General features: G+C 40.0%; 1 protein-coding gene across 3 annotated transcripts in view; it reads right to left on the reverse strand.

Moving 5' to 3' along the window:
• adka (adenosine kinase a) overlaps positions 1-25325 on the reverse strand; it is a 275680-nt gene that overhangs the window by 244040 nt on the left and 6315 nt on the right. The window contains exon 1 of one of the 3 annotated variants that reach the window (XM_060854347.1): positions 75-186. The exons of the other annotated variants lie outside the window; for them this stretch is intronic. Coding sequence (XP_060710330.1) covers positions 75-88 — 14 coding nt within the window. The 5' untranslated portion in view covers positions 89-186. Of the gene's footprint in view, positions 1-74; positions 187-25325 lie in introns of those variants that run through there. 3 annotated transcript variants of the gene reach the window in all.

The raw sequence follows: 25325 nt of genomic DNA on the forward strand, positions 1-25325 counted from the left end.
AAGACTTGAAAAAATGTTAAAGAAATCGATCAAAGATACACCAAGTGATCCGTTTGTAATAGGTAATTATTTACCTCAAACATGTCATGGTTCTTTAGGTTGCTGGATGTGGTACAGAAACAGCTTGAATGAACAAATACACCTCGCCGCCAGTTTGAGATTCAAGCTCGTGCCTCTCCGCAAACTGACATCCGTGAAATGTATCAAACTAACCTGGAACCGGAAACCCCGCCCCCACCGTTACCCATTCATTCGCAACATCCATTCACAACGTCGCAAGCTCTTTGAAGTGTCTGATTGATGGGTTCTCTGTCCAATCACCCGACCCCTTTGAAACATTTTCCACTTGAGTTCTTCACGTCAGTAATTCTGGGTTGTTTGTAGCCTTTTTAAAACAAACAAGCTTCTTTGCCAGCATGATCGAATTAACGATGCTTCACTTTCACAACACAGAAAGCATCCAGATGTCAGGCTTATTAACATTAATATCAACTTCTTCAGTTATGTCCCAATAGGCTGTTCTTGGCCTCTAAAACCGATTAAATGCTAAACCTTGTACAATTTGCACATAAGTGGGCAGATTTGCAAACGATATGGAAAAACACCACGCTATTTGAAAAGACGGTTCGAATTTAGAACACGTGTATCAATAAACCAAAAAAAATCAATAAACCTTCGCAGACTTAGATTTGTCAGTGCTCCAACTTCCGTCTGACGCAAAAAGTAGTATCTATAAAGGATCACGAGAATGAAAATATTCTTTAGAATTTTGTGTAAATATTTATGCATTAAAAAGTAAAATTTTAACCACCTAAACATCCTGAAATCCTCTACTCTCTTCTATCCCAGAAATATTTGGAAGACAACTACTTTTGCTCCTCTAAAACGTTTTCCTTTATAATAAACAAAGAACAAAATTCAGTCGCACAGTCCTTGGAAGCTCATGGCTGATCAGATTGTAATCTCAATTCTGCATTCCTGCACATCCCCAATAATTTCATCGCCTTGATAATAAAAAATTTACCTGCCACCATTGCCTTTGGAGGAAGGGAATTTGAACTTTCAAAAGTTGATTCGAGGAAGATGTTCGCAGGTAAAGGGATGGCTGGAAAATGGGAAGCTTTCAGAAATGAAATAAGAGTCCAGGGATAGTATATTCCTGTTAGGGTGAAAGGAAAGGTAGGTACAGTGAATGCTGGTTGACTTGGGCGGCACGGTGGCTCAGTGGTTAGCACTGCTGCCTCACAGGGACCCGGGTTCAATTCTCAGTTCGGGTGACTGTGTGTGGAGTTTGCACATTCTCCCAGTGTCTGCGTGGGTTTCATCCAGGTGCTCTGGTTTCCTTCCACAATCCAAAGATGTGCAGGTTAGGTGAATTGGCCATGCTAAAATAGTGTTAAGTACATTAGTCAGGGGTAAATGTAGGGGAATAGGTCTGGGCAGGTTGCTCTTCGGAGGGTCGGGCTTGTTGGGCCGAAGGGCCTGTTTCCACACTGTAGGAAATCTAATCTAATCTAATCTAATTTAATCTAAAGAAATGCTTTCTGGAAATCTAACTACAATACATCCACTGGTTTCCCTTTATCCATAATCACTACTACTTCAAATAAACTAAACTTCCATAATGTTTTTCATCAGTATTCACACTGGAAAAAGACAATGTTAATCAAGGAGAATATTGAAATATAGACAACTAGGTTAGATAGGATTGAGGTTCACAAGGAGGTGGTGTTAGCAATTCTGCAAAGTGTGAAAATAGACAATTCCCCTGGGCTGGATGGGATTTATCCTAGGTTTCTCTGGGAAGCAGGGGAGGAGATTGCAGAGCTTTTGGCTTTGATCTTGATGTTGACATTGTCGACAGGAATAGTGCTGGAAGACTGGAGGATAGCAAATGACATCCCCTTTTTAAGGAGAGTAGAGACAAACCTGGTAATTATAGACCAGTGAGCCTTACTTCGGTTGTGGGTAAAGTACTGGAAAAGTTTGTAAGAGATAGGATTTACTATCCTCTACAAAGGAATAAGTTGATTAGGGATAGTCAACACAGTTTTGTGAAGGGTAGTACGTGCCTCACAAACTTTATTGAGTTCTTTGAGAAGGTGACTAAACAGGTGGGCGAGGGTAAAGTGGTTGATGTGGTGCATATGGATTTCAGTAAGGCATTTGAGCAGTTTGGCTAAGAAATTGGCTAGCTGAAAGAAGACAGAAGGTTGTGGTTGAAAGGAAATGTTCATCTTGGAGTTCAGTTACTAGCAGTGTACCGCAAGGATGTGTTTTGGGACCACTGCTGTTTGTCATTTTTATAAAAGACCTGAATGAGAGCGTAGAAGAATGGGTTAGTAAATTTGCAAATGACACGGTCAGTAAAGTTGTGAATAGTGCCAAAAGATGTTGTAGATTACAGAAGAACATAGATAAGCTGCACAGCTGGGCTGAGAGGTGGCAAACAGAATTTAATGTGGAAAAGTGTGAAGTGATTCACTTTGGTAGGAGTAACAGGAATGTAGTGTACACTAGATGGGCTTCAGATTGGTTTCTCAGGTTTGCTCATCAAGGACCGAAGGGCCTGTACTGTGCTGTAATGTTGTATGTTGTATCTAAATTAGTTAAACATAAATCCCCTTTGTCATATCCATGTTGGGTCTGCATGATTACTTTGAACTTAACCAAGTGCTTTGATGTAATAACATCTGTAACAGCTTCCAAAATCTTCCTAAATGCTAAGCTAACTAGTCTGTTGATTCTCGCTTCCTGTCTTGCTCGTATCTTGCATTGCTGACTTACACTAGCTATTTTGCAGCCCAGAGGAACCTTCCCCAAATCCAGTGAGTTTGAAAAATTCAAACCAGTGTGTCAACTATATGATTTGTTTACTTCTTTTAAGAACTTAAGATGAAATCTATCAGGACCTGGGAACTTTTCATTCGGATAGAGGTGAACCAGTAGGTGTGTTAAATTTGAACTTCCAGAAGACATTGGACAAGGTGTCTCATAAAAAGTTAACTCATAAGAAAACAGTCTGTAGCATTGGAAGCAGTATACTTGCATGATAGAGAATTAGCAAATGGGCAGTAAACAGTGAGCAGAAAAAAGGGTTTTTGTTTCAGATTGGCAACCTGCAGTATCCGACATGGGACCAGTGTTGGAACCTTAACTATTTACACATATTCACTTCCTTTCTCCAAGTTGTATGAGTTGCAGTTAAACTTGTAAGTGATGTAAAAAATAGGCGGAAATGCATCTACTCATTGTAGTTTAGAAGAATGAGAGATGATCTCACTGAAACATAAGACTTTTAATGGGCTTCACAGAGTAAATGCTAAAAGGATGTTTCCTCTCATGGGAGAGCCTTAGACAAGAGGACAATCTCAGAAAGGGATTCCAATTTAAGATTGAAATGAGGGGAAACTTCTTCTAAGAACTGAGTGTCTTCAGGAACTCCTTGCCACAGAGCTATGGGGGCAGAGACTTTATGTATTTTCAAGCTGAGATAGATGGATTCTTAATTAAAGGAGGAATTGAGGTTTATTAGCCAGGGCAGGAAAGTGGATGAGCAATGTTAGCTCTGCCGTGACCTTATTTAAACAGTGGAGCAGGCTTAAGAGCCAAATGGCTGATTCCCATTCTTAGTTCATGCTGGATCAACAACCATAATTTACTCAGTATTACCTTCCTTGCAAGTGTAAATTTCTTGAGTATCTCCCTCCATTTCAATTTCTGATTTTTTGGCTGTTTCCAGATATTACTTGAACCCTCTTCAGTGAAGACCCATGAAAATATCTGTTCAATTTGTCTGCCATCTCTTTTACATCCATTGCTAATTCCCTAGGTGAATTTCCTATAGGACCAACACTTAAGTTTGTTTATTCTTTTTCAAACATCTGAAGAAACTTTTCCTATCTCTCCATAATTTGGCGAATTTTCTTTCATATTCTCAGGTTTCTTCCCTTTTTAATGTCCTGGTAACACTTTGGTTGCTTTTAAACTATTCTGTCCAATCTTCTTACCTGCTACTGATCGTTGCACAATTCGATGTCATAACTTTCAATTTGATACTTGTACACTTTTGTTTTAAAATTAACAATGGATGGTGAGACCATCCCTTGGAAATGCTCTTATTTGTTGGAATGTTATCTCTTCTATACTTTCTTCAATATCCCCTTAAGTTCTTTACTATATCTCTAGTGATCTATCCTTGAACCTAAATGCCAGTTCACATTTGCTAGCTTGGCTTTCATGCTCTCATAATTGGCCTTGTTTAAATTCAAAATAATAGTCTGACTTGCACATCGGTCCCTGACACTGTATATAGCATTCAAGCATATTATAGCTGCTACTACCAAGGGGTGCTTCCACTATGAGATCAGTAATTAATTCTATCTGATTGATCAAAACCAAATCTAATATAGTCTGTTGGCTGGTTTGGGGCATAACATGTCCCGAAAACAATCAATGAATTTGGTATCTAAACTATTTTGTCCCATCTGATTTTTCCAGTCTGGATGTAGGTTTAAATTGCTGTACCCTTTTTGACAAGTTCCCATTTTTTCTTATTGATACCCTGGGCGGCACGGTGGCTCAGTGGTTAGCACTGCTATCTCACAGCACCAGGTTCAATTCCAGCCTCGGATGACTGTGTAGAGTTTGCGCATTCTCCCTGTGTCTGCACGGGTTTCCTCCGGGTGCTCCAGTTTTCTCCCATAGTCCAAAGATGTGCAGCTGAGGTGAATTGGCCATGCTAAATTGCCCATAGTGGTAGGTGCATTAGTCAGAGAGAAATGGGTCTGGGTGGGTTACTCTTCGGAGGGTCGGTGTGGACTTGTTGGGCCGAAGGGCCTGTTTCCACACCGTAGGGAATCTAATCTTACCATGTAGCTAGTGTTAGGGGATTTATATACACTTCCCATAAATGATCTCTTGCCTTTATCGTTCTTTGTCTGTACACAGAATGCTTCTATATCCTGCTTTCCTGAACTTATTTCATTGTGCTAGTATCTGTTATGCTAGTATCATCTTTAATTAACGGAGCCACTCCTCCACTCTTTCATAGAGACCTTGCCTTCTTAAACAATGCATACCCTTGAATTTACAGGTTTCAATCTAAATCATCTCAACCACATCTCCGTTGCAGCCACTAGATCATACTTATTTATCTCAACTTGCATTTCAAGTTTCTGTTTGTTTTGGATAAATATGGAATTCGAATAAGGTTCTTACATTACTTTTATAACCTTGAGTTTTATCTGATAATTTGCTCTTAGATCCGCAATCTCTGGTCCTTCCTGCTATTGTTTATTATTTCCCACATTAATTATTTTCTCTGTTACATTTTATCCACACATTCACAAAATGAGAAAAAGGGAATTGATGATGCCAGTAGTGTACAGAAGAATATTAATACTGCAACAGTGCTGTCAATTGTACTCTGATGCAAGAGATGTTTGCCGACTGAAGCAGATACCTCAAAAGGAGGTCAACCACCAATTTCAATTTGTACAAAAATATAGAGCATTTATTACAGTGATGCCTTTGAAGACAATGTTTCATTTAGAAAGAACATATTTACAGATCTGCTTCCCAATCTGAAAGAGAAAAAAGACCTAAATTGTGAGGATACTTAATTTCCATACATGACCTTGTGACTGCATGGATCAGTATTTGTGATGTAGTTTGAATGCAGTATTGTAATCTAAGTGGTGATATATATGATTTAAGTACAGAAAAGGCTAACTGTAAAATGCTTACTTTGAGTTGGCTTCAAAGTTGTCCAGCCTTTTCTAATCGATTGTCCCTTGTACTATCCTAACCTGACATCTTCAGGTCCAAAGCTTTACAAGAGCACATGCGCATACTCAAAGTTTTTTGATACTGAAGTTTCTGGGCAAGATCATCATGATGTGAATAAATGGCACCAAATCCTAGGATACAAAATAGTTAAACTGAACAGAACCAAGATTTTGCTAGCAGTCTTTTAATAAAATTAGCATGCAATGAACAAAGCAAAATTAAAACAGTGAGCTTTTCATAAATAAGCTTAGTATTTACACACTTCAGTTACTACTTCATTTCTGAAATGTATGGACCACCTTTCCCCAGACCTTTTGTCATTTCTTCATGGACAAAGCTTTTGGGAAGATTGCACTCATTAGTTGCCTGCCTGCTACAATGGATGCAAATAAAGGTGTAGTCGCAGTTGGGACAACTGGATCTATGCTTCTCTCCCTTTTCTCTAACTTGTCAGCTCTTGGTGCAGTCTCAAATGTCCCTATGGCATCTCTAGGCATTTCTGTTTTCGGCCTGCTGTTTGCACTGGTAATAGTCAATGCAGCACACAAGAAATAGGCTTTATTTGGTGCAGTTCTGTTCCATTTTGGGGTTCAACACAATCTTAGGCAAACAACTGTCATCCATTCAGACAATACTGAGCTTGGCTATTTCCAGGACACAATGTTTGTGATAGACTCCTAACGAGGGATCTGAGAATGCTGTGAAGTCAGCACTGATGGAAGCACTTTGTCAGCAGTATAGGATCCATGGCTTAACGCCACACAAAAGAGAATTGAAGACTGCAGCTTTGCATATTGAGTTTGGTCTGTGCCCTAAGGCTGTGGTTGCATCAGTCATTCAAGGTCAGCAGGCTGGGTGGTTTGTTTTTGAAAGCTAATTGTCTACTTCCTCATATACAACAGTATAAAACAAAATGATGTCACCAATTTGGTAAATTATTTTACAGCATTCAGCTTGGTTGCCTGGACATCAAAGCTAAGTGATCTATATTCTTGGAGCGTAAGCTGATACTTCAGGACTTCAGTTTTCTTTAGTCTGAAGAGTCATGCTGCTCACTTTTTCTCCGCTTCAGGTCTGCTTCATTATAAGCCAAGAGAGCATAGTTCGTCTATGAGATTTACAGATGAGTTCCTCCTGTTTCTTTGTGTAACTTTCAAAAAAATTCTGTATGATAAATAAATACCTGAAGACCTAGGGTTGCCTGTTGCATCATCACGTCTGGGCTGGTGGATAAGGTCAGGTCAGAACATCCCGGTGTTGTACCACAGATTCAGAAGGGATTTGCAAGATTGCTGTTATGCTTGACAGGACAAATTTCATGAAACTGCATCACTGAAGTCAGAAACCTGCATGGGCATGCTTTTTTTTAAAACAAGTATTTTCCATGATGTATCTTTACTCAGTGTCACATGTCTTGGAAAGGTAGGCCAGGTAGTGAAGGCAACATTTGGTACACTTGCCTTTATTGGTCACTTCATTGAGTATAGAAGTTGGGAGGTCATATGGAGGCTGTACAGGACATAGGTTTGGCCAATTTTGGAACCGTGTATACAATTCTCGTCTCCCTGCTATACAGGGAAGATGTTGTGAAACTTGGAAGAGTGGTGGAGAGATTTATAAGGATGTTGCCAGGTTTGAAAGATTTGAGCTATAGAGAGGCTGAATAGGCTTGAGCCATTTTGCCTGGCACGTCAGAGGCTGAGGGGTGACCTTATAGACGTTAATAAAATCATGAGGGGCATAGATAGGGTGAACAGACACGGTCTTTTTCCCAGGACATGGGAGTCCAAAATCTGAGGGCACAGGTTTTGAGTGAGAGGGGGAAAGATTTAAAAGGGACCTCAGGGGCAACTTTTTCTTGCAAAGGATGGTGCATTTAAGGAATGAGCTGCCAGAGGAAGTGGTAGAGGTTGGTACAATTACAATATTTAAAAGGCATCTGGATGGGTGGGGTACATGAAAAGGAGAGGTGGAGAGGGATGTCGGCCAAATGCTGGCAAATGGGACTAGATTAATTTTGGATATCTGGTCGGCATGGACATCTTGGATTGAAGGAAATGTTTCCATGCTGTACAGCTCTATGACTCTACTAAAATAATATACAGGTGTTTGTTTGGTTCATAACACTTCTCTTGTAATTTTTTTTTGAATGCTAAAACTGTCTGTGGTCTCTCAGTTTGTTCCAAAATGACTTGGGCTTTCTGGAAGTTCTCCTGTAATGATAGACACAAGCTTGATCAGATAAATTCTAGCCAGGACCTTCCAAGCAACAGAAAAAGAGGTTGATCACATGGCTGTTAGAACAAACTAACTTTCAGCCTTAGTTTTTGATAATGGCACCAAAAAGATCTTGTGGGATCCCTACCTATCCTTAGCAGGCTATGAAAAACCCATGATTCTTCATAGTCAAGCAGGTCTCTCAGCTATCAAGGCTTCATCTGGAATGCCATCAACTCCAAACTTTGTTGCTCTTTGTCTAGTTCATGGCTGTCACATTTTCTCCCAGAGTTGAGCTCTCATTCATTCTTATTTGACAAGCTGCCATTGACGTCAGTATTATGCACGTGACGCTGAAGAGTGCTTCAAAGTGCTCTGACAAGCAATCCAGGACTGACTCCTTGTTGGTGTGTAGGGTCCTGCCATTGGTGCTCCTTGAGATTATTTGCCTTTTACTCTTCGCCAGCTGGCTGAGGAAAACAAGCCTCATGAGCTGACCATATTATTGATTGCATTTCCATCAAACCAATCTCTGTTCTTGAAAGTATTAAGTCCTGCAACTTTAACATACTCTTGGGATTCATTTTAAGGGGAATTCTCAGGAGACAGTATGGCATTCTAGTTTGCGTTGTAAGGTTCCTTGATATGTATTGCTGCAAGATGAGGTTTGCAGGTCATTGGCTCAATTTCTTTGATACATCATCTGAGTCTGTTCTCCTGCTTATGTTTGAAATAAGTAAACAAGCCTGTGACCTGTGTCACAGTCATCACTGGGCATGGCTTGAGTAGCAATGTATCCTTTAGGTCATACTGGCACAAAAAAATTGAGTTTACAGCAAGGATCCATAAAGATTTATTTTTGTTGAAAAGGTGTTGGTTTAGACAGTTGCATTACTGCACAGAGTTTCAGCTGAATATCCCCATTTTCATTGAAGTTTTCAACTCCGTGGTGTTAGAGTGATCCCTTCCATGCCAGGCTACCGTGGACAACTCTGGCATTGAAATTACCAGCGACAATTTTGTCCTTGAGTGATGTTTTCTAAATGACTTCATGAGATATGGGAGGAATTTATCTTTGTCAATAAGCTGAAGATTGGAGCATGAACACTCCTTTCCAATTTAGAAGCAGCCATCTTCTGTGCTCCAGATGATTGTATCTTCATGTCATCAACAAAATGATTTAATATCTTGAGCCATCTTCATGAAAGATTGGAACTGTTTCTTCCACTATCATCTTACACCTGTTTTAACTTCCTTCCCATCACTACAGGATTTACTTATCTTGCAGGGTTAAGATGGATTATTTTCCCTTCCTGCTAGCAGAACGAAGTTTGAAATGGAGCTCAGTTTGCACTGACTGACCTCACTTTTTGAGCCTGGAGTTCACCTGTCAAGGCACAGCAAACTAGCAGTAAAGTCAGCAAGTCACAGATTTGGATTCAGAGTTTTCCTCTCCTTAGGTGCAGTTGTTGACCAAGGCTTGATGAAACTCTCCTTGCCATGCTGTTTTATCTGCAGGTAGTAAATAAACAACCATACCCAACAGTGTGACACACCTTTGGTCCAGAACATAAACATTTTGGTCTTTTGTTTTGGAATCCTTCTACCTTAGACATCATCTTTATCAAGGGACACTATCCAGAGGCATCATGGTCATCATTCTCCCCTTCAGGTGAGAAGCATGTGAGGCTGTGGTAATTGTAGCTAGCAGTGAGAGTTGAACATAAGATGTATTGGTTCCAGTCCATCCTATGAGCAAAATACAGCTGACTCAAGGTACAAGGATACCATCTCTGACATCCCAAGTGCAGACCAAATAAATGGGCCTTCTATAAGAAGCATGCAACTTACACAAATATCTTATGACTGCAGACAGAAGTAATCCTGGATCAGACTGAGAAGTTTTCAAATAAGCATTCTCATGAAGGCTTTAAGACACTTCAAGACAAGACAAAGGTTAATCACGGTGTTGTGATATATTTGTATTTTATACTTTTTTGCTTAAAACCCTATTTTTGATACCAGAATGTGGGACAAAATAATAAATAAATTATTTCCATAAATAAGTGATTCATGGACAAAATGTAGCTATACATACTCCTCGTAAAATATTAACTGAACTGTCAACCATGATTTTGCATTTGAAATCCATTTGTTTATCATTGGAACTATTAGCACCACCTAGTGTTTTGCAAGGACAACAGCAACATAGGTTTTTTTTTAAATTATGGGATTCTCGGTTATGAAATACTCAGAATCCCTACAATGTGGAAACATGCCATTCAGCCTATAGAGTCCACACTGATCCTCTCAAGATTATCTCACCTGGACCCACCAAGACCATTCCCTGTAAACCATCCCTGTACATTATGAGCAATTTAGCCAGGCCAATCCACCTAACCTGCACATCTTTGGACTGTGGGAAAAAAGCAGAGTACACAGAGGATACCTAAGCAGATGTGGGGCGAATGTGCAAACTCTCCAAAGGCCCAAGGGTGGAATTGAACCTGTGTCCCTGGCACTGTGAGGCATCAGTGCTAACCACTGAGTCACCGTGCCACCCTCAATAACAAGATTAATTGAGGACTTTTAAATGGAAGAGGTGACATGTCAAATTCTTAAGCATTACATGCATATATTACAGCAGCTATATTTATTGCTCAGAGACAGATTCTTTCCATTCCCCCAGTTATGTGCATCTTCTCAATAGAGTACGATTCTGGTCTTGCTTGTGCTTGAACTACAAGTCCAGATTTAATAGTGGACTTTCTCTCTAAACATGATCACAAACTCAACACAAGGCCAATTTATAGCAAATTTCACCCCGATCAAAAAATCTTAAATGTATGACCCTGAAGAGAGGGTTACAAAATTGCAATGGGTAAAGATATCAAGGAATATCGAACAAAGGTAGATAAATAGAGTTGTTGTGCAGATCAGGATGTAAAGTACACAAGAAAGATCTATTTCCCCAAGTGGAGAAGTCAATTTATAGGGCACACAAATTTAAGTGAATGGTAGAATGATTAGAGGGGACATGAGGAAAAATATTACACTCAGATGGTAGTGGATATCTTTGGAGTTTGCTGACCAGTTCAGTAGTTGAATCTGACAGGACATTTTAGAAGCTATTAAAGATGGTTAAGGAGATTGGTCAAATCAACAAGATTTTGTCAAAGGGAAATCACATTAAACCAATCTAATGGAGTTTTTGAGAAAGCAAGTTTATGCATAAAAGGGAACCAGCGATGTACTGTAAATAGATTTTCACAAGACATTTTATAAAGTGTTACATCACAGGATATTGCAGAAAAGAGCTCATGGTGAATGGGAAGAATATTACCATGGATAGATAATTGCATAGCTAACAGGAAGCAGAGAACGAGCATAAATTAATCAAGTGGCGAGAATTAACAAGAGCATGCCACAAGGATCTGCCTGGGACTTCAACTCTTTATATCTTACATAAATTACTTTGATGAAGGGATCAAAAGTATACTTGCCAAATGTGATGACAGCTTTGGGAGAACACAAGAATCAACTAGAGAACACAGGAATGAACTAAACAGGCTACCCTGGACTGGATATTTTATCAGCAGAAAAGAATAATTGACCATCTAGTTGTGAGGGGGTTCCTTGGAGAAGGCTGACCGTAATGTGATTCAACTCTTCACTGTGTTGGATACTGACATTTTTGATTTGGAGCCAAGGGTCCTGAATTGGAATAAAGGAAACTATGATTCGATGAGGCATAAGCTGGCTACGATACATTGGGAAATGTTACTTAAAAGGGGCGACAGTGAATTGGCAATGGCAAATATTTAAATGGTTCATGAAAGAACTGCAATAATTATTCATTGCTGTCTGGCACAAAAATAAAATTGGGAAGGTAGCCCAATCCTGGATAACAAGGAAAATTAGTGACAGTATTAGATCCAAGGAATTGGCCAAAAGAGGAAGCACATCTGAGGATTAGGAGTTTAGATTTCAACAAAGGAAGATAAAGGGATTAATTTTTTTTTAAAAAAAAGAGGGAAAAATAGAGAACAGTCACGGTTGAGTTGTCCCCTTCCCAGAATTCTTCTTTCTCACTGGGATATAACTTTGGTATGAGCCATGAGCTATCTTCTTCAACATCTGTCATTGTTGCTTGACTGCCTTTGCTACTACACTCCTTTCCCATTTCACTCCAGCTAGCTGTGTCCTCATGCATTATTACCTCTCAAACTCCATTTTATTTAGCCCTTCCCTTCTTGCTATTTTTCCCTATTTGACCAGTGGAAAAAAATAGCTGGAAGCATTCTGCACCATTGTCATATTTCACTATTTAAGAGTAAACAAGACTTTGACTTTGTCATTTCCAAGAAAAAGATTACAAGTAAAGCATTTTTAGAGCGAAATGTGCATAATTTTGGATATTAAGAGGATTTGGCTCTTCATTTATCTTTTATGAAAAAAATTTATAGAAAGACCATTTGTTGGAAGCTTAACAATTACAGATTTGTTTTGGTAAATTTACAATGATGAATAGTTAGTCCATGGAAGAACATATCATGTACCTTGATAGAGCATACAGATCGCTCACCTATAATATATGTTTCATAATCATGATTTGACTGTAATGCAATTTGTGAATTGCAGACTTTTTTTAAAAAAATGAAGTGAACTCCATTACAAGGTTCCATCCCCTGTATCACCAGTTGGCTGTTATGTATTCTGCTGATGCATCTATTGCAACAGCTTGTTTTTTGTGTGTGTGTGTGTGTGTGTGTGTGTATTTTATTTGCATCTATCTATAACTAAGGTAGGGGAAGTGAACACTGCAACATTTTGCTGGCGTGCTTACTGGGATCATGCATAGAATTGCTGCAAATGTGTTGCTGGTCAAAGCACAGCAGGCCAGGCAGCATCTCAGGAATAGAGAATTCAACGTTTCGAGCATAAGCCCTTCATCAGGAATAAGCTTATTCCTGATGAAGGGCTTATGCTCGAAACGTCGAAACGCATGAACAAAGACTTTTGGTTTTCAAATAAATAAATTTCACGGGAATTTCTTTCTTTTCGAAACATGGACATAGAAACCAGGAAAAAGAATAGGCCATTTGGGAAGCATGACAGTTCAGTGGTTAGCAGTTCCAGGGCTCAATTCCAGTGTCGTGCGATTGTCAATGTAGAGTTTGCACATTCTTACCAGGAGTTTCCTCCAGATGCTCAGTTTTCTTTCCACAGTCCAAAGATGTGCAGGTTAGGTGAATTGGCCATGCTAAATTACCCATTGTATCCAGGGATATGGAGGCTAGGTGGATTAGCCATGAGAAATGCAGGGTTGTGGGGATAGGGGAAGGTGGGATATTATTTAAAGGGGTGGTGTGGACTTGATAGGCCAAATGGCTTGCTTCCACACCATGGGGGTTCTAGAATTGTATGATTTGGTCCTTTAGGCCTGTTCCACCATTCAGTATGTAATAACGGTTGCTCCTTTATCTCAATATCCTTTTCTTGCTTTCTCCCTATAGCCTTTGGATGTCTTTAAAGATCTAAAAAGATGTATATTTCTTGATTAAATTCTATGACTTGGCCTCCACAGTCTTCTTTGGAACACAACGGCACACCCATGGGCTCACCCATCTCTGGACTCATAGCAGAAGCTGTAATGCAAAGATTGGAACAAACAGTCTTACCGCAAATTCAACCCACACTCTGGGTCAGATATGTAGATTATACCTTTGTAATCATTAAAAACACAGAAATAGAAAACACACACCAGATCATCAATGCTACACTCACAGGAATCAGATTCACTAGAAAGGAAGAAAAGGACAACCAATTCCCATTCCTAGACGCGATGGTACAGAGAACATCGAATGGAGAATTCACCACAAAGGTATATAGGAAAGCCACACACACAGACCAAGTCCTGAACTACGCAAGCAACCACCCCAACACACACAAAAGAAGTTGCATCAAGACATTGTTCAAAAGGGCCACAATACACTGCAGCACACCAGAACTGCAAAAAAAGGAAGAACACCTCTACAATGTATTCGCCAAAAACAGATACCCCCGCAATTTCATCAACAGATGCCTAAGGGAAAGACAACGGAATTCGGATATGCCACAATCCAAAGGACTAGCCACGTTACCATACATCAAGAACATTTCTGAACGGACAGCCAGACTACTACGACCACTAGGACTCGTAACAGCACACAAACCAACAGCCACTCTCAGACAACAACTCACCAGGACAAAGGACCCGATACCCAGCATGAACAAAACCAACGTAGTGTATAAAATCCCATGCAAGGACTGCACAAAACACTACATAGGACAAACAGGAAGACAGGTAATGATCCATATCCATGAACACCAACTAGTCACGAAACGACACGACCAGCTATCCTTAGTAGCCATACACGTGGATGACAAGCAACATGAGTTTGACTGGGATAACACTACTATTATAGGATAAGCCAAACAGAGAACAGCCAGGGAATTCCTAGAAGCATGGCACTCATCCACAGATTCTATTAACAAACACACCGACCTGGACCCAATATACCGGCCACTGCAGCGGACAGCTGGAACTGACAACCGGAAGCGGCAGAGACAAACTACTATAAAAGCCGGAGGAAAGATCACAGAAGCGCTTCACAGGAGGCTCCCAAGCACTGAGGATGTCACGTAGACAGGGGATGAAACGTCTCCACCACAAATTCCCAGCTTGGCAAACAGAACCACAACGAGCACCCGAGCTACAAATCTTCTCAAACTTTGAGTTTCACTACCTTTCGAGTGAAGAAACTTTTTTTCACCTGTCCTGAACAGCCTACTCTCTGATTTGAGGCTGTGTTCCCTGGTTCTTGACTCCCTGAACTAAGGAAAACACCCTTCCTGCATCTCGTCTGTCCAGCACTGTTAGAATCTTATACATTTCAACCAGATGTGCTGTTGTTCTTCTGTATTCCACTGACTGGAAGCCAGTGAACCCAATCATTCCTTATAGGACAGACCTGCCACCCCTCCTACCAGCCAAGTGAACCTCTGCTGCATTCCCATCATGGCAGGTATATTCTCTCTCAGGTGGGGAGACGAAAACTGCAACATTCCAGGTGTGTCTCATTTTAAAATGGTGAAACGTTTTCATTATGGAAAGCCAGTTAAGGTTAAGAACATTCATTGTGTAACAACAGCAAGTGTGACACTTGCTGACTGTAACAGTCACCCAATCAATATGTATGTTACCTTATCTGGATGTTCATCCCTGTACTATGACTATTTAATTCATTAAGACACTGTTGTTCCAGAGAAGATTGTGAACTCATGTCTCTGTACACATGGGCGATTGTTCTCTCTTCCTCTCGAACCAGGAATAACGATGAAGGAGGTAAAACTATATTGAGTTGAAGTGAAACGCTCAGAGACAAAGGCTGGAACAGGATGGCAAACTGACAAGTGTGAATGAACCAACAAAGACAGCCCAGTGCCTGTTTTCTCCTAATTTACCAGATTAATACTGAAGTTATACAAAGTACAAATATAGATTGTTTTTCATTGGTAACTCCATCATTAGGTTTAATTCAGAAATTTGTATATTTCAATTAATACTTTTCCAATAAAAATGCAATCTTAATATAGTTAAACACTAACTTCTATCCAAGCCAAATGACTATGAAAAGCTGAACTGAAATATCAATGTATGGAATTTTCTGAGGAAGATGATATTATCATTTGGCAATCATTTCTGGTCACATTGTTTAGCCATGAAATATTGCTTGTACCACTGATTTCAATAAGGTTACAAAATTTAAGGAAACTAAAACCAATGATATATATAAAACTCCTGGCAGAACTCTCAAGTACATGTTACCAAGTTGCTTTATATTTACTGTGCTTGGAGGCCTTAAATACATTTTCTATAATCTTTAAAAACTTATTTCAAGTTTCGTGGAAGCACCCAATGGTTTCTTAAAAAGCATCTTTACAGTGGATACTTGTATATTACCATTTTAACCAATTATTATATCTTCATCGAATGAATAGTTTTGACAATAATAAATAATTGTGTTAACTAAGAGACCTGGTTGATAGATCTCTCAATTTAAAACCTAATAGAGAAAAGGTATTTAATTGATCATCTGATAATGCACTCTTTATCATCTGTCATAACACACCTTATAAAAGTTGGTCAGTGAATTGAAAATCACCGAAGGAAAGTAACTGCTACACTTGCAACTGTCAGTCAAGGCTCACATGGCAGTACACACTGGTTTAAGATCCCTGGTTTAAAAATCAATACAGGTTCCCTAGTGCAGTGCTGATGGATCATAGCAGGAGATGTCACCATTCTGGAGAGCCACTAAACCAAAGGCCCTTCTGCTTGGATGGATAGGAAAGATCCCATGGCACATTTTCTGAGGACAGCAGAACAGGTATATTAGCCTCATTGTTATTAATATCTTAATCACCATCACCTAAAAGTCAGATCATTTTGTCATTATGATGTTGCTGTTTGTAAATTAGTTCGTGTTTCCAGCACAAATGAAAAATTTAATTTTTAGAAATAAATGCTGGCAGCCCTAAGATGTCAGACTCGACAGATTTCAGAGTCTGGCAGCCAGATTGCTGGTGACTGACCAAATTGGGTCCAATATCATCAATGTCCCTTCAATTGTAGTAGCTGACATAACCCACCCAAGAAACTCTGTTGCACACCCTTAAGATGTAAAAGCAAAATAAACCATTTAACTCTTGAATCTGCTGTGCCATTCTTCCTTTACTTGCCATGCCCACATGTGGGGTTCTGTTCAGCGGCCTATACACCACTACACGTGACTTACCTTCATCATTTCTCTCCCCTACCCAAACTGTTCCTACAAACTAGTTTTCTGAACTTAGGTTGTCCTTTTCTATTCTATTAAACCCATCATAAACAAATAGAACCAACCATCCATTTGTACCTATACTCAATATTTCAGTCCCAATCCAAAACATCCTGTAGTAATGCCTCCACAATTAATTTTTAAAAATTCACTCTTGTAATGCAATTCTCACTGGCTGCTCAGCATTTAGTGTCGGTCACTAGCTGCTCTTGAGAAGGTGGTGGTGAATTGTCTTCTTCAACTGCTACAGTCCATGTGCTGTAGGTAGGTGCACAATACCCTTAGTGAGGATATTCCAGGTTTTTGACCCAATGATACTGAAGGAACAGTAAGGTATTTTCAAATCAAGACAGTAAGATCAAAGTTATTCAATGATAGGTAGGCCCACATCAATAGGGGGATCTGAACAGTTGTGCTTTAGAGATCAGAAACACCCTAGAGCAGGGACTAAACATGAAGAATAACTATAATAGGAGTAGGTAACTAAAAGGTAATGTTAAGTGGAATTGAGATACGTCAAAAGGTGATACTTTAAATTGGGTACCAAGAGTTCTGTAACTAAAATTTCTGATACTCAAAAGATAGGAAAGAAAAAACAATAACTAATTTGTACCTGGTACCCCACCAACAAGTCCAAACATCCAAAAGTAGAAGCCAAATAATGATGAGTCCAGAAACAAGCCCAGGGATACCATCACAGAAACAGAAAATGTTCAGTTAGAATTACACTGGAACTTCCACAGCAGTTTAGAATTCTATTGGAAAAGACAAGAATAACAATTCTGTTGTGTGTTTAAGACTCTGTTGCAGTACTTTACAAAACAATCCTCTTTGCAAGTTAGTGAATGGTTCATGTATCTGAAATGTCTCTGAACAAAGTTGTTCTTGTCTCCGCTTTTTATAAACACGTGTATTCTTTTCAATCTGTGTTAGAGATAAATGCATTTTGAAACTGTGACATTACGATTTGGATCAAAGGGGTGGGAAATGGTTTCGAAATGTGCGTAATAATTAATTCTGGAGCTGGATTGTATTGATAGTCAGTTAAAAACTTGCTACAAGTTTTAAGGATTTGAGGATTCTTGTTCCTGTCATTCACAAAAGACTAGGGTAGGTATACATGAAATTCTGGATGTTGCTAACTCGGGTTTGGAAAGAAACATGAGCTTATCTAAATTCATAGGTAAACAAAAATAAGCCATTAAGTAGAGTGATAGAGTCATAGAGATGTACAGCACGGAAACAGACCCTTCGGTCCACTTGTCCACACCAACCAGATATTCATACCCAATCTAGTCCCATCTACCAGTACGTGGCCCATATCCCTCCAAACCCTTTCTCTTCATATACCCATCCAGCCACCTTTTAAATGTTGCAATTGTACTAGCCTCTACCACTTCCTCTGGCAGCTCATTCCATACATGTACCACCCTCTGAGTGAAAAAGTTGCCCGTTCAGTCTCTTTTATATCCTTACCGTCTCACCGTAAACTGATGGCCACTAGTTCTGGACTCCTCCACCCCAGGGACAAGACTTTGTTTATTTATCCTACTGATGCCCCTGATGATTCAATAAACCTCTATAAGGTCACCCCTCAGCCTCCAATACTCCAGGGAAAACAGCCCCAGTCTATTGAACCTCTCGCCATAGCTCAAATCCTCCAGCCCTGGTAACATCCTTAGAAATCTTTTCTGAACCCTTTCAAGTTTCACAATATCTTCCCAATAGGAAGATTGGCTTCTACTTTAGGATGTTTGGACTTGTTGCTGGGGTCCCAGCTACATATTAGTTATTGTTTTTTCTTTCCTATCTTTTGAGTATCAGAAATTTAGTTACAGAAATGCACACAATATTCCAACAGTGGCCTAACCAATGTTCTGTACAGCCACAACATGACCTCCCAACTCCTGTACTCAATATTCTGACCGATAAAGGAAAGCATACCAATACCTTCTTCACTATCCTATCTACCTGAAACTCCACTGCCAAGGAACTATGAACCTGCACTCCAAGGGCTCTTTGTTCAGCAACACTCCCTACGACCTTACCATTAAGTGTACAAGTCCTGCTAAGATTTGCTTTCCCAAAATGCAGCACCTCACATTTATCTAAATTAAACTCCATCTGCCACTTCTCAGCCCAATGGCCCATCTGATCAAGATCCCGTTGTAATCTAGGGTAACCTTCTTCACTGTCCACTACACCTCCAAGTTTGGTGTCATCTGCAAACTTACTAACTGTACCTCTTTTGGTCATATCCAAATCATTTATATAAAACATGAAAAGTAGTGGACCGAGCACGGATCATTGTGGTCACAGGCCTTCAGTCTGAAAAAAACTCTGCACCACCACCCTGTCTTCTACCTTTGAGCCAGTTCTGCATCCAAATGGCTAGTTCTCCCTGTATTCCATGAGCTATAACCTTGCCAAACGCCTTACTGAAGTCCACATAGATCACATCTACCGCTCTGCCCTCATCAATCTTCTTTGTTACTTCCTCAAAAAACTCAGTCAAGTTTGTAGACATGATTTCCCATGCATAAAGCCATGTTGACCATCCCTAATCAGATCATGTCTTTCCAAATACACGTACATCCTGTGCCTCACCACTGACAAATTGTCCACCATCAACATCAGGCTCACTGGCCTTTCGTTCCCTGGCTTGTCCTCATCGCCTATCTTAAACACTGGCACCACGTTAGCCAACCTCCAGTCTTCCAGCACCTCACCTGTGACTATCGATGATACAAATATTTCAGCAAGAGGCCCAGCAATCACTTCCCTAAGTTCCCACAAAGTTTTAGGGTACACCTGATCAGGTCCTGGGAATTCATCCACTTTTATGCGTTTCAAGACATCCAGCACTTCCTCCTCTGTAAAATGGACATTTTGCAAGGTGTCACTATCTATTTTGCTTCTTTCTATATCTTCCATATCCTTTTCCACAGTAAATACTGATGCAAAATGTTCGTTTAGTATCTCCCCCATTTTCTGCAGCTCCACACAAAGGCCGCCTTGCTGATCTTTGAGGGGCCCTATTCTCTCTTCCTAGTTACCCTTTTGTCCTTCATGTATTTGTAAAAACTCTTTGGATTCTCCTTAACTCTATTTGCCAAAGCTGTCTCATGACCCCTTTTTGCCCTCCTGATTTCCCTCTTAAGTATACTCCTACTTCCTTTATACTCTTCTAAGGATTCACTTAATCTATTCTGAGGATACCTGACATATACTTCCTTCTTTTTCTTAACTAAACCCTCAATTTCTTTTGTCATTCCCTATACCTGCCAGCCTTTCCTTTCCCCATAACAAAAATATATTTCCTCTGGAACTCTCGTTATCTCATTTCTGAAGGCTTCTAAGTATTAGATTACTTAGTGTGGAAACAGGCCCTTCGGCCCAACAAGTCCACACCGACCCACCGAAGCGCAACCCAACCATACCCCTACATTTACCCCTTACCTAACACTACGGGCAATTTTGCATGGCCAATTCACCTGACCCGCACATCTTTGGACTGTGGGAGGAAACCGGAGCACCCGGAGGAAACCCACGCAGACACGGGGAGAACATGCAAACTCCACACAGTCAGTCGCCCGAGTCGGGAATTGAACCCGGGTCTCAGGCGCTGTGAGGCAGCAGTGCTAACTGTGCCACCGTGCCAACCACAGTAGTGAGACACCTGATGATTAATCCAAAATCTTGCAAGGTACAGGGCTGAAAAAAACTTAAAGGTTCAAGTCAGTCACTGCCAAGATGCTACCAGATTGTACTGTATGCGCACACTCAATTCATCCATTTGTTTCAAATGCTACAATAACAAATTCAGATAAACTGCATGAATTCATGTAAAACTCTGTTATCTCACTTTTTAGATTAGAATCAAATCTAAACATCATGACATAGACAGAGAACACAGGAGGCTATCACCATTGTTAATCGCTAACCCGAGAATGCTAAAAAAAGATTTTGTGATTTACACATGAAAGAAGTGAAACTATCAAGGTATTCTAACACATGAAAGGCTTAACAGAGATCAATGTTTCAATGTATAATTTCAGTTACATCACACTGTAAATTTTTGCTATAAATTCTGTGTTAGGATTGAGCCCTCCACTACCACCTGATGAAGGAGCTTCGCTCCGAAAGCTAGTGTGTTTTCAATTAAACCTGTTGGACTATAACCTGGGTGATTTTTAAATTTGTACACCCCAGTCCCACACCGGCATCTCCAAATCATGAATTCAGATATAGTCTTTAGTTTTATCTTATGTTGTAAAATCTTAATTGTTGTAAAACCTTTACACTTCCCATCCCTGTAACAGTCTCCTGTTTCCCATGTTCAGGTCGACAACCCTTGATCAGAAATCCTGAAATCTGAAAATCTCCAAAGTCTGAAGGTTTTTCTGTGAACAAGGTTATTTGGCGTGCAAACGATTCACCCACGTCGACACCCACTCGATGAGTGTCACTCAGAGTACAAAGTCAGGGCATGGCCCAGCACTGGCAGCCTCAATTCTGACTCCAGGCCCATTTTCCCCGAGCCTGCTCCTCTTTTAAGATGTTTTAAACTTTCACTATCAAATTGTCACTTATTCTCAAGTTCGAAAAATGCTGAATTCCAAAAACCAGCTGGTCCCAAGTATTTCAGATAATTGATTCTGCACCTCTACTACCTTCCTCTTTGACCTTTGCTCTAAGCTTTAATTTGCTACATCATCTCAAAACTTGATCCCCTTGCAATTCTCAGCTGAGGTTATCAAGAAGGACTCTTCTCAATCTCTCATGTCACCTGATTGTTTAACCTAATGGAAGAGCTGGCCAACAATCTGCTAAGACTATGGCGAACGTTACTTCCTTAGTTATGTAGTTGTTAAGAACACCAGCTCCAGCATGCTGTGCCTACCTACAGCACATGGACTGTGGCAGTTGAAGGCGGCTATGGACCAGGCCAGACCCCCTCAAAACATTTCAAGAAAGTAGCCAGACCCTAACTTTGCTAGTTGTTTTAAGCAGGTCGAACGCGGATATTCCAGGTAGGATGCAGTTGGTCAAACCACTTAGTTTTAAACAAAATAGAATTTATTTGCAAGATTACTGAATGAAACATGAAAGGAAACTGAATACTGAACAATTTAACCTATCGGAAAACCCAACACATCACCCAACGTCACGATGCTGTTCCAAATACTTGCAATAATCCCCACAAACACCCCATGGCTCATAAGGTAAAATCAAACACAGGGTCGTAAAAAGAGAGAAATCAGCATGAACCTGCTTCGTTGGGTCCATCAGCTTTTACAAGACTACTGGTAAAATCCAAACCAAACCATGGAAAATTAATGTTGGAGAACTGGCCACTCCCCTTTCATTGTGCAAGCGTATTTCTTTAAAAACACTTGAAAGCCTTTTGCTGGATGCAGTATCTGTTAGCTCTAATTAAACTGGCTCTAAAACCCTTCAACTTAGATTTTTTGGACTCTATCTTTTATGACCTCTCTTGGAGAAAATGAAAACAGGGATAACATAACTTTGTAAAGAAACAGCATCGTCACACCTCCCCCCTTAAAAAAAATGAACCATCAATATCCAAAAATGACTTAATTGTAAAACCCCTCAACCTCAAACTGTCAGAACCCTACCCAACACATATACACTACATTGACAATAATCATACAAACATAGACTGAAACAAAAAGTGTGGTAGTGTGTTTTATTTCTGCCACCGAACACCTCCGTTTCCTATTCAAGGCTCAATGAGTCGGCAATCATGTTTTCTCATCCTGTCACATGCACTATTCTCAAATTGAATGACTATAATAACAAGCTCCATCTAAATATTTTTGCCCTTAAATTCCTCCACAAACTTCAATGGGTTATGATCAATGTACATGACCGTCTCAGATATGTCAGTGGTAACATAAAACATCAAAAGTTCTAATACCAACACCAAGCTCAACCATTGAATATTTCTTCTGATGAATGTTCCAAGTTCCTGGAGAAATACCTGATAGGTCTTTCAATCTTCTTGTCATCTTCTTCTCAGAGCGCAGCATCAAAATCCACATCACTTGCATTAATAGCTGCCTTGAATGACTTTGCTCCAGTATTAGCCACACTTAATGGTTAACACAGCTTTCAGGCTGTCAAGTGCCTTCTGACAGTCTGCTGTCCACTGAAATGTCTTGCCTTCCTTTTGCAACTCTGAGTGGAGCAGCCACACTGCTAAAATTTGATATGAACTTTCAGTAAAATCCACTCAATCCCAGGAATCATAGTACTGCTCTTTTTGTCGATGATATGGGGAACTCCCCAATTACCTTAGTTTTGGCACTGTGTGGGGACAATTGTCCATGCTCAATAACATGGCCCAGGAAGATGACGAGCTTTCCAAATTCACTTTTAGTCAGGTTTATCACCAAGCCTGTCTTCTTAAGTCGATTGAACAAGTATGATAGAAGTTGCAAATGTTCTTTGCATGTGTGACTAACGATCACCAGGACATCAATATATACCACACAGTTGGGTAATCTGGCAATGACCTTATTGGTTAGTCTCTGAAACCTGGCTGGTGCATTTTTCATACCAAATGGCATGACTTTAAACTGATACAGTCCATTCAGCATTACCAAAGGTGCCGAAAATGCCTTCACTCTTTCTGACAAAGGCTCCTGCCAGTAACCTCGAAGCAGGTCTAACTTACAAATACAAGTTGCTTGTCCCACCTTTTCAACATATCCGATTCCATGTTTGGAAGACTATGTATCAGTCTTTGTAACTGCACTGACTTCGCAATAGTGCACACATAACCGTTGGATATCAAGCAGTCACGAACTCACTTGCATTGTGTCATAGAGTCATAGAGATGTACAGCATGGAAACAGACCCTTCAGTCCAACCCATCCAGATATCCCAACCCAATTTAATCCCACCTGCCAGCACCCGGCACATATCTTTCCAAACCCTTCCTATTCATATATCCATCCAGATCCTCTTAAATGTTGCAATTGTACCACCCTCCACCACTTCCTCTGGCAGCTCATTCCATACATGTACCACCCTCTGTGTGAAAAAGCTGTGCCGTCGGTCTCTTTTATATCTTTCCCCTCCCACCCCAAACTTATGCCCTCTAATTCTGGACTCCCCACCCAGGAAAAAGACTTTGCCGATTTATCCTATCCACAATTTTGTATCTTGAAGCATGCATTCAATCTCCTTTTGAACCTGTGACATGGGCTATGCCAAGAAGGATGTTGCTTAATCAGAATAGTGTCTCCAAATCGACATCATGCATAATTAGGTACGTACTTCCCAGCTTATTTCCACGTATCTCCCCATATGATACTGAGAACTCTTTCAGGCCATTTTGATTCTCCTCTGGAAGGTAACTCAATACTTTATCCCAATTTTTGACAACTTCCTCTTTGTCCAAATTAATTTGAGCAATATCCAATTCAAAATTCTCTGAACTTGGTTCTTCCCTCTGTGCTGTAACCAATAACAGTCTCCTTTGGCTTTCCTTACCTGTCAAAATAACTTTTGAGCATATTCAGATGACACACTCAGATTTCCCTCTGTCTAGAGTCCATATCAGGCAGCTGACCTCCCTCACCTTCCCTTTCGGACTTGATAACATCCATTAAACTTTGCTTTTAAAGGTTCAACAATCACTGGAAGTAACACTAACACTTCAGCCCTGATAGCAAAATGGCGAGTTTTTGATTTCTTATCTGCTTCTCATTTCATTGTATGCTGTGATACTTTTAAATGTTGTCTAGCCAACTCCCCAGCTCTATTTAATCAATCCCAAAATTTGACAGTCAAAATTTGTGGTCTCTGAATTCTGACTTATCAATTTCTTCTTAGTCAATATTAGCAGTCCTTTAATTTCATGCCCAAAAACTAATTCAAATAAAGTGAATTTGGGTCATTTGATGCATCTCTGATCACAAAAAGTACAAACAGAATTCCCTTATCCTAATCATCTGGATAGTCTCGACTATAAGCCCTCGACACATTATTTAATGTCTGATGCCACCTTTCTAGCGCTCCCTGTGACTCTGGATATGCAGTAATTCAAATTGTTTTATTCCTAAGCTATTCATAACTTCCTTGAATAATTTTGATGCGAAGTTTGACCCTTTATCTGATTGTATCACTGTTGGTAGCCCATAACAAGTGAAAATTCAAGTAATGCCTCTCCAAAACTTTTAGATATGATATTGCGCAATGGAACAACCTCTGGAAATCTAGTGGATATATACATTGCTAACAAAAATGGATTCCCACTTTTTGTTTTAGATAGGGGTCCTATGCAATCAATTAAGACTCTCGTCCTCAAATGCAAAAATACATATTAAAGGTGCGGGTTTTATTACTGCCTGTGGTTTTCAAATTACCTGACATGTTTGACACATCTGGCAAAATTCAACTATATCC

This window comes from Hemiscyllium ocellatum, chromosome 43 (assembly GCF_020745735.1).
Source record: "Hemiscyllium ocellatum isolate sHemOce1 chromosome 43, sHemOce1.pat.X.cur, whole genome shotgun sequence".
Lineage (NCBI taxonomy): Eukaryota > Metazoa > Chordata > Chondrichthyes > Orectolobiformes > Hemiscylliidae > Hemiscyllium > Hemiscyllium ocellatum.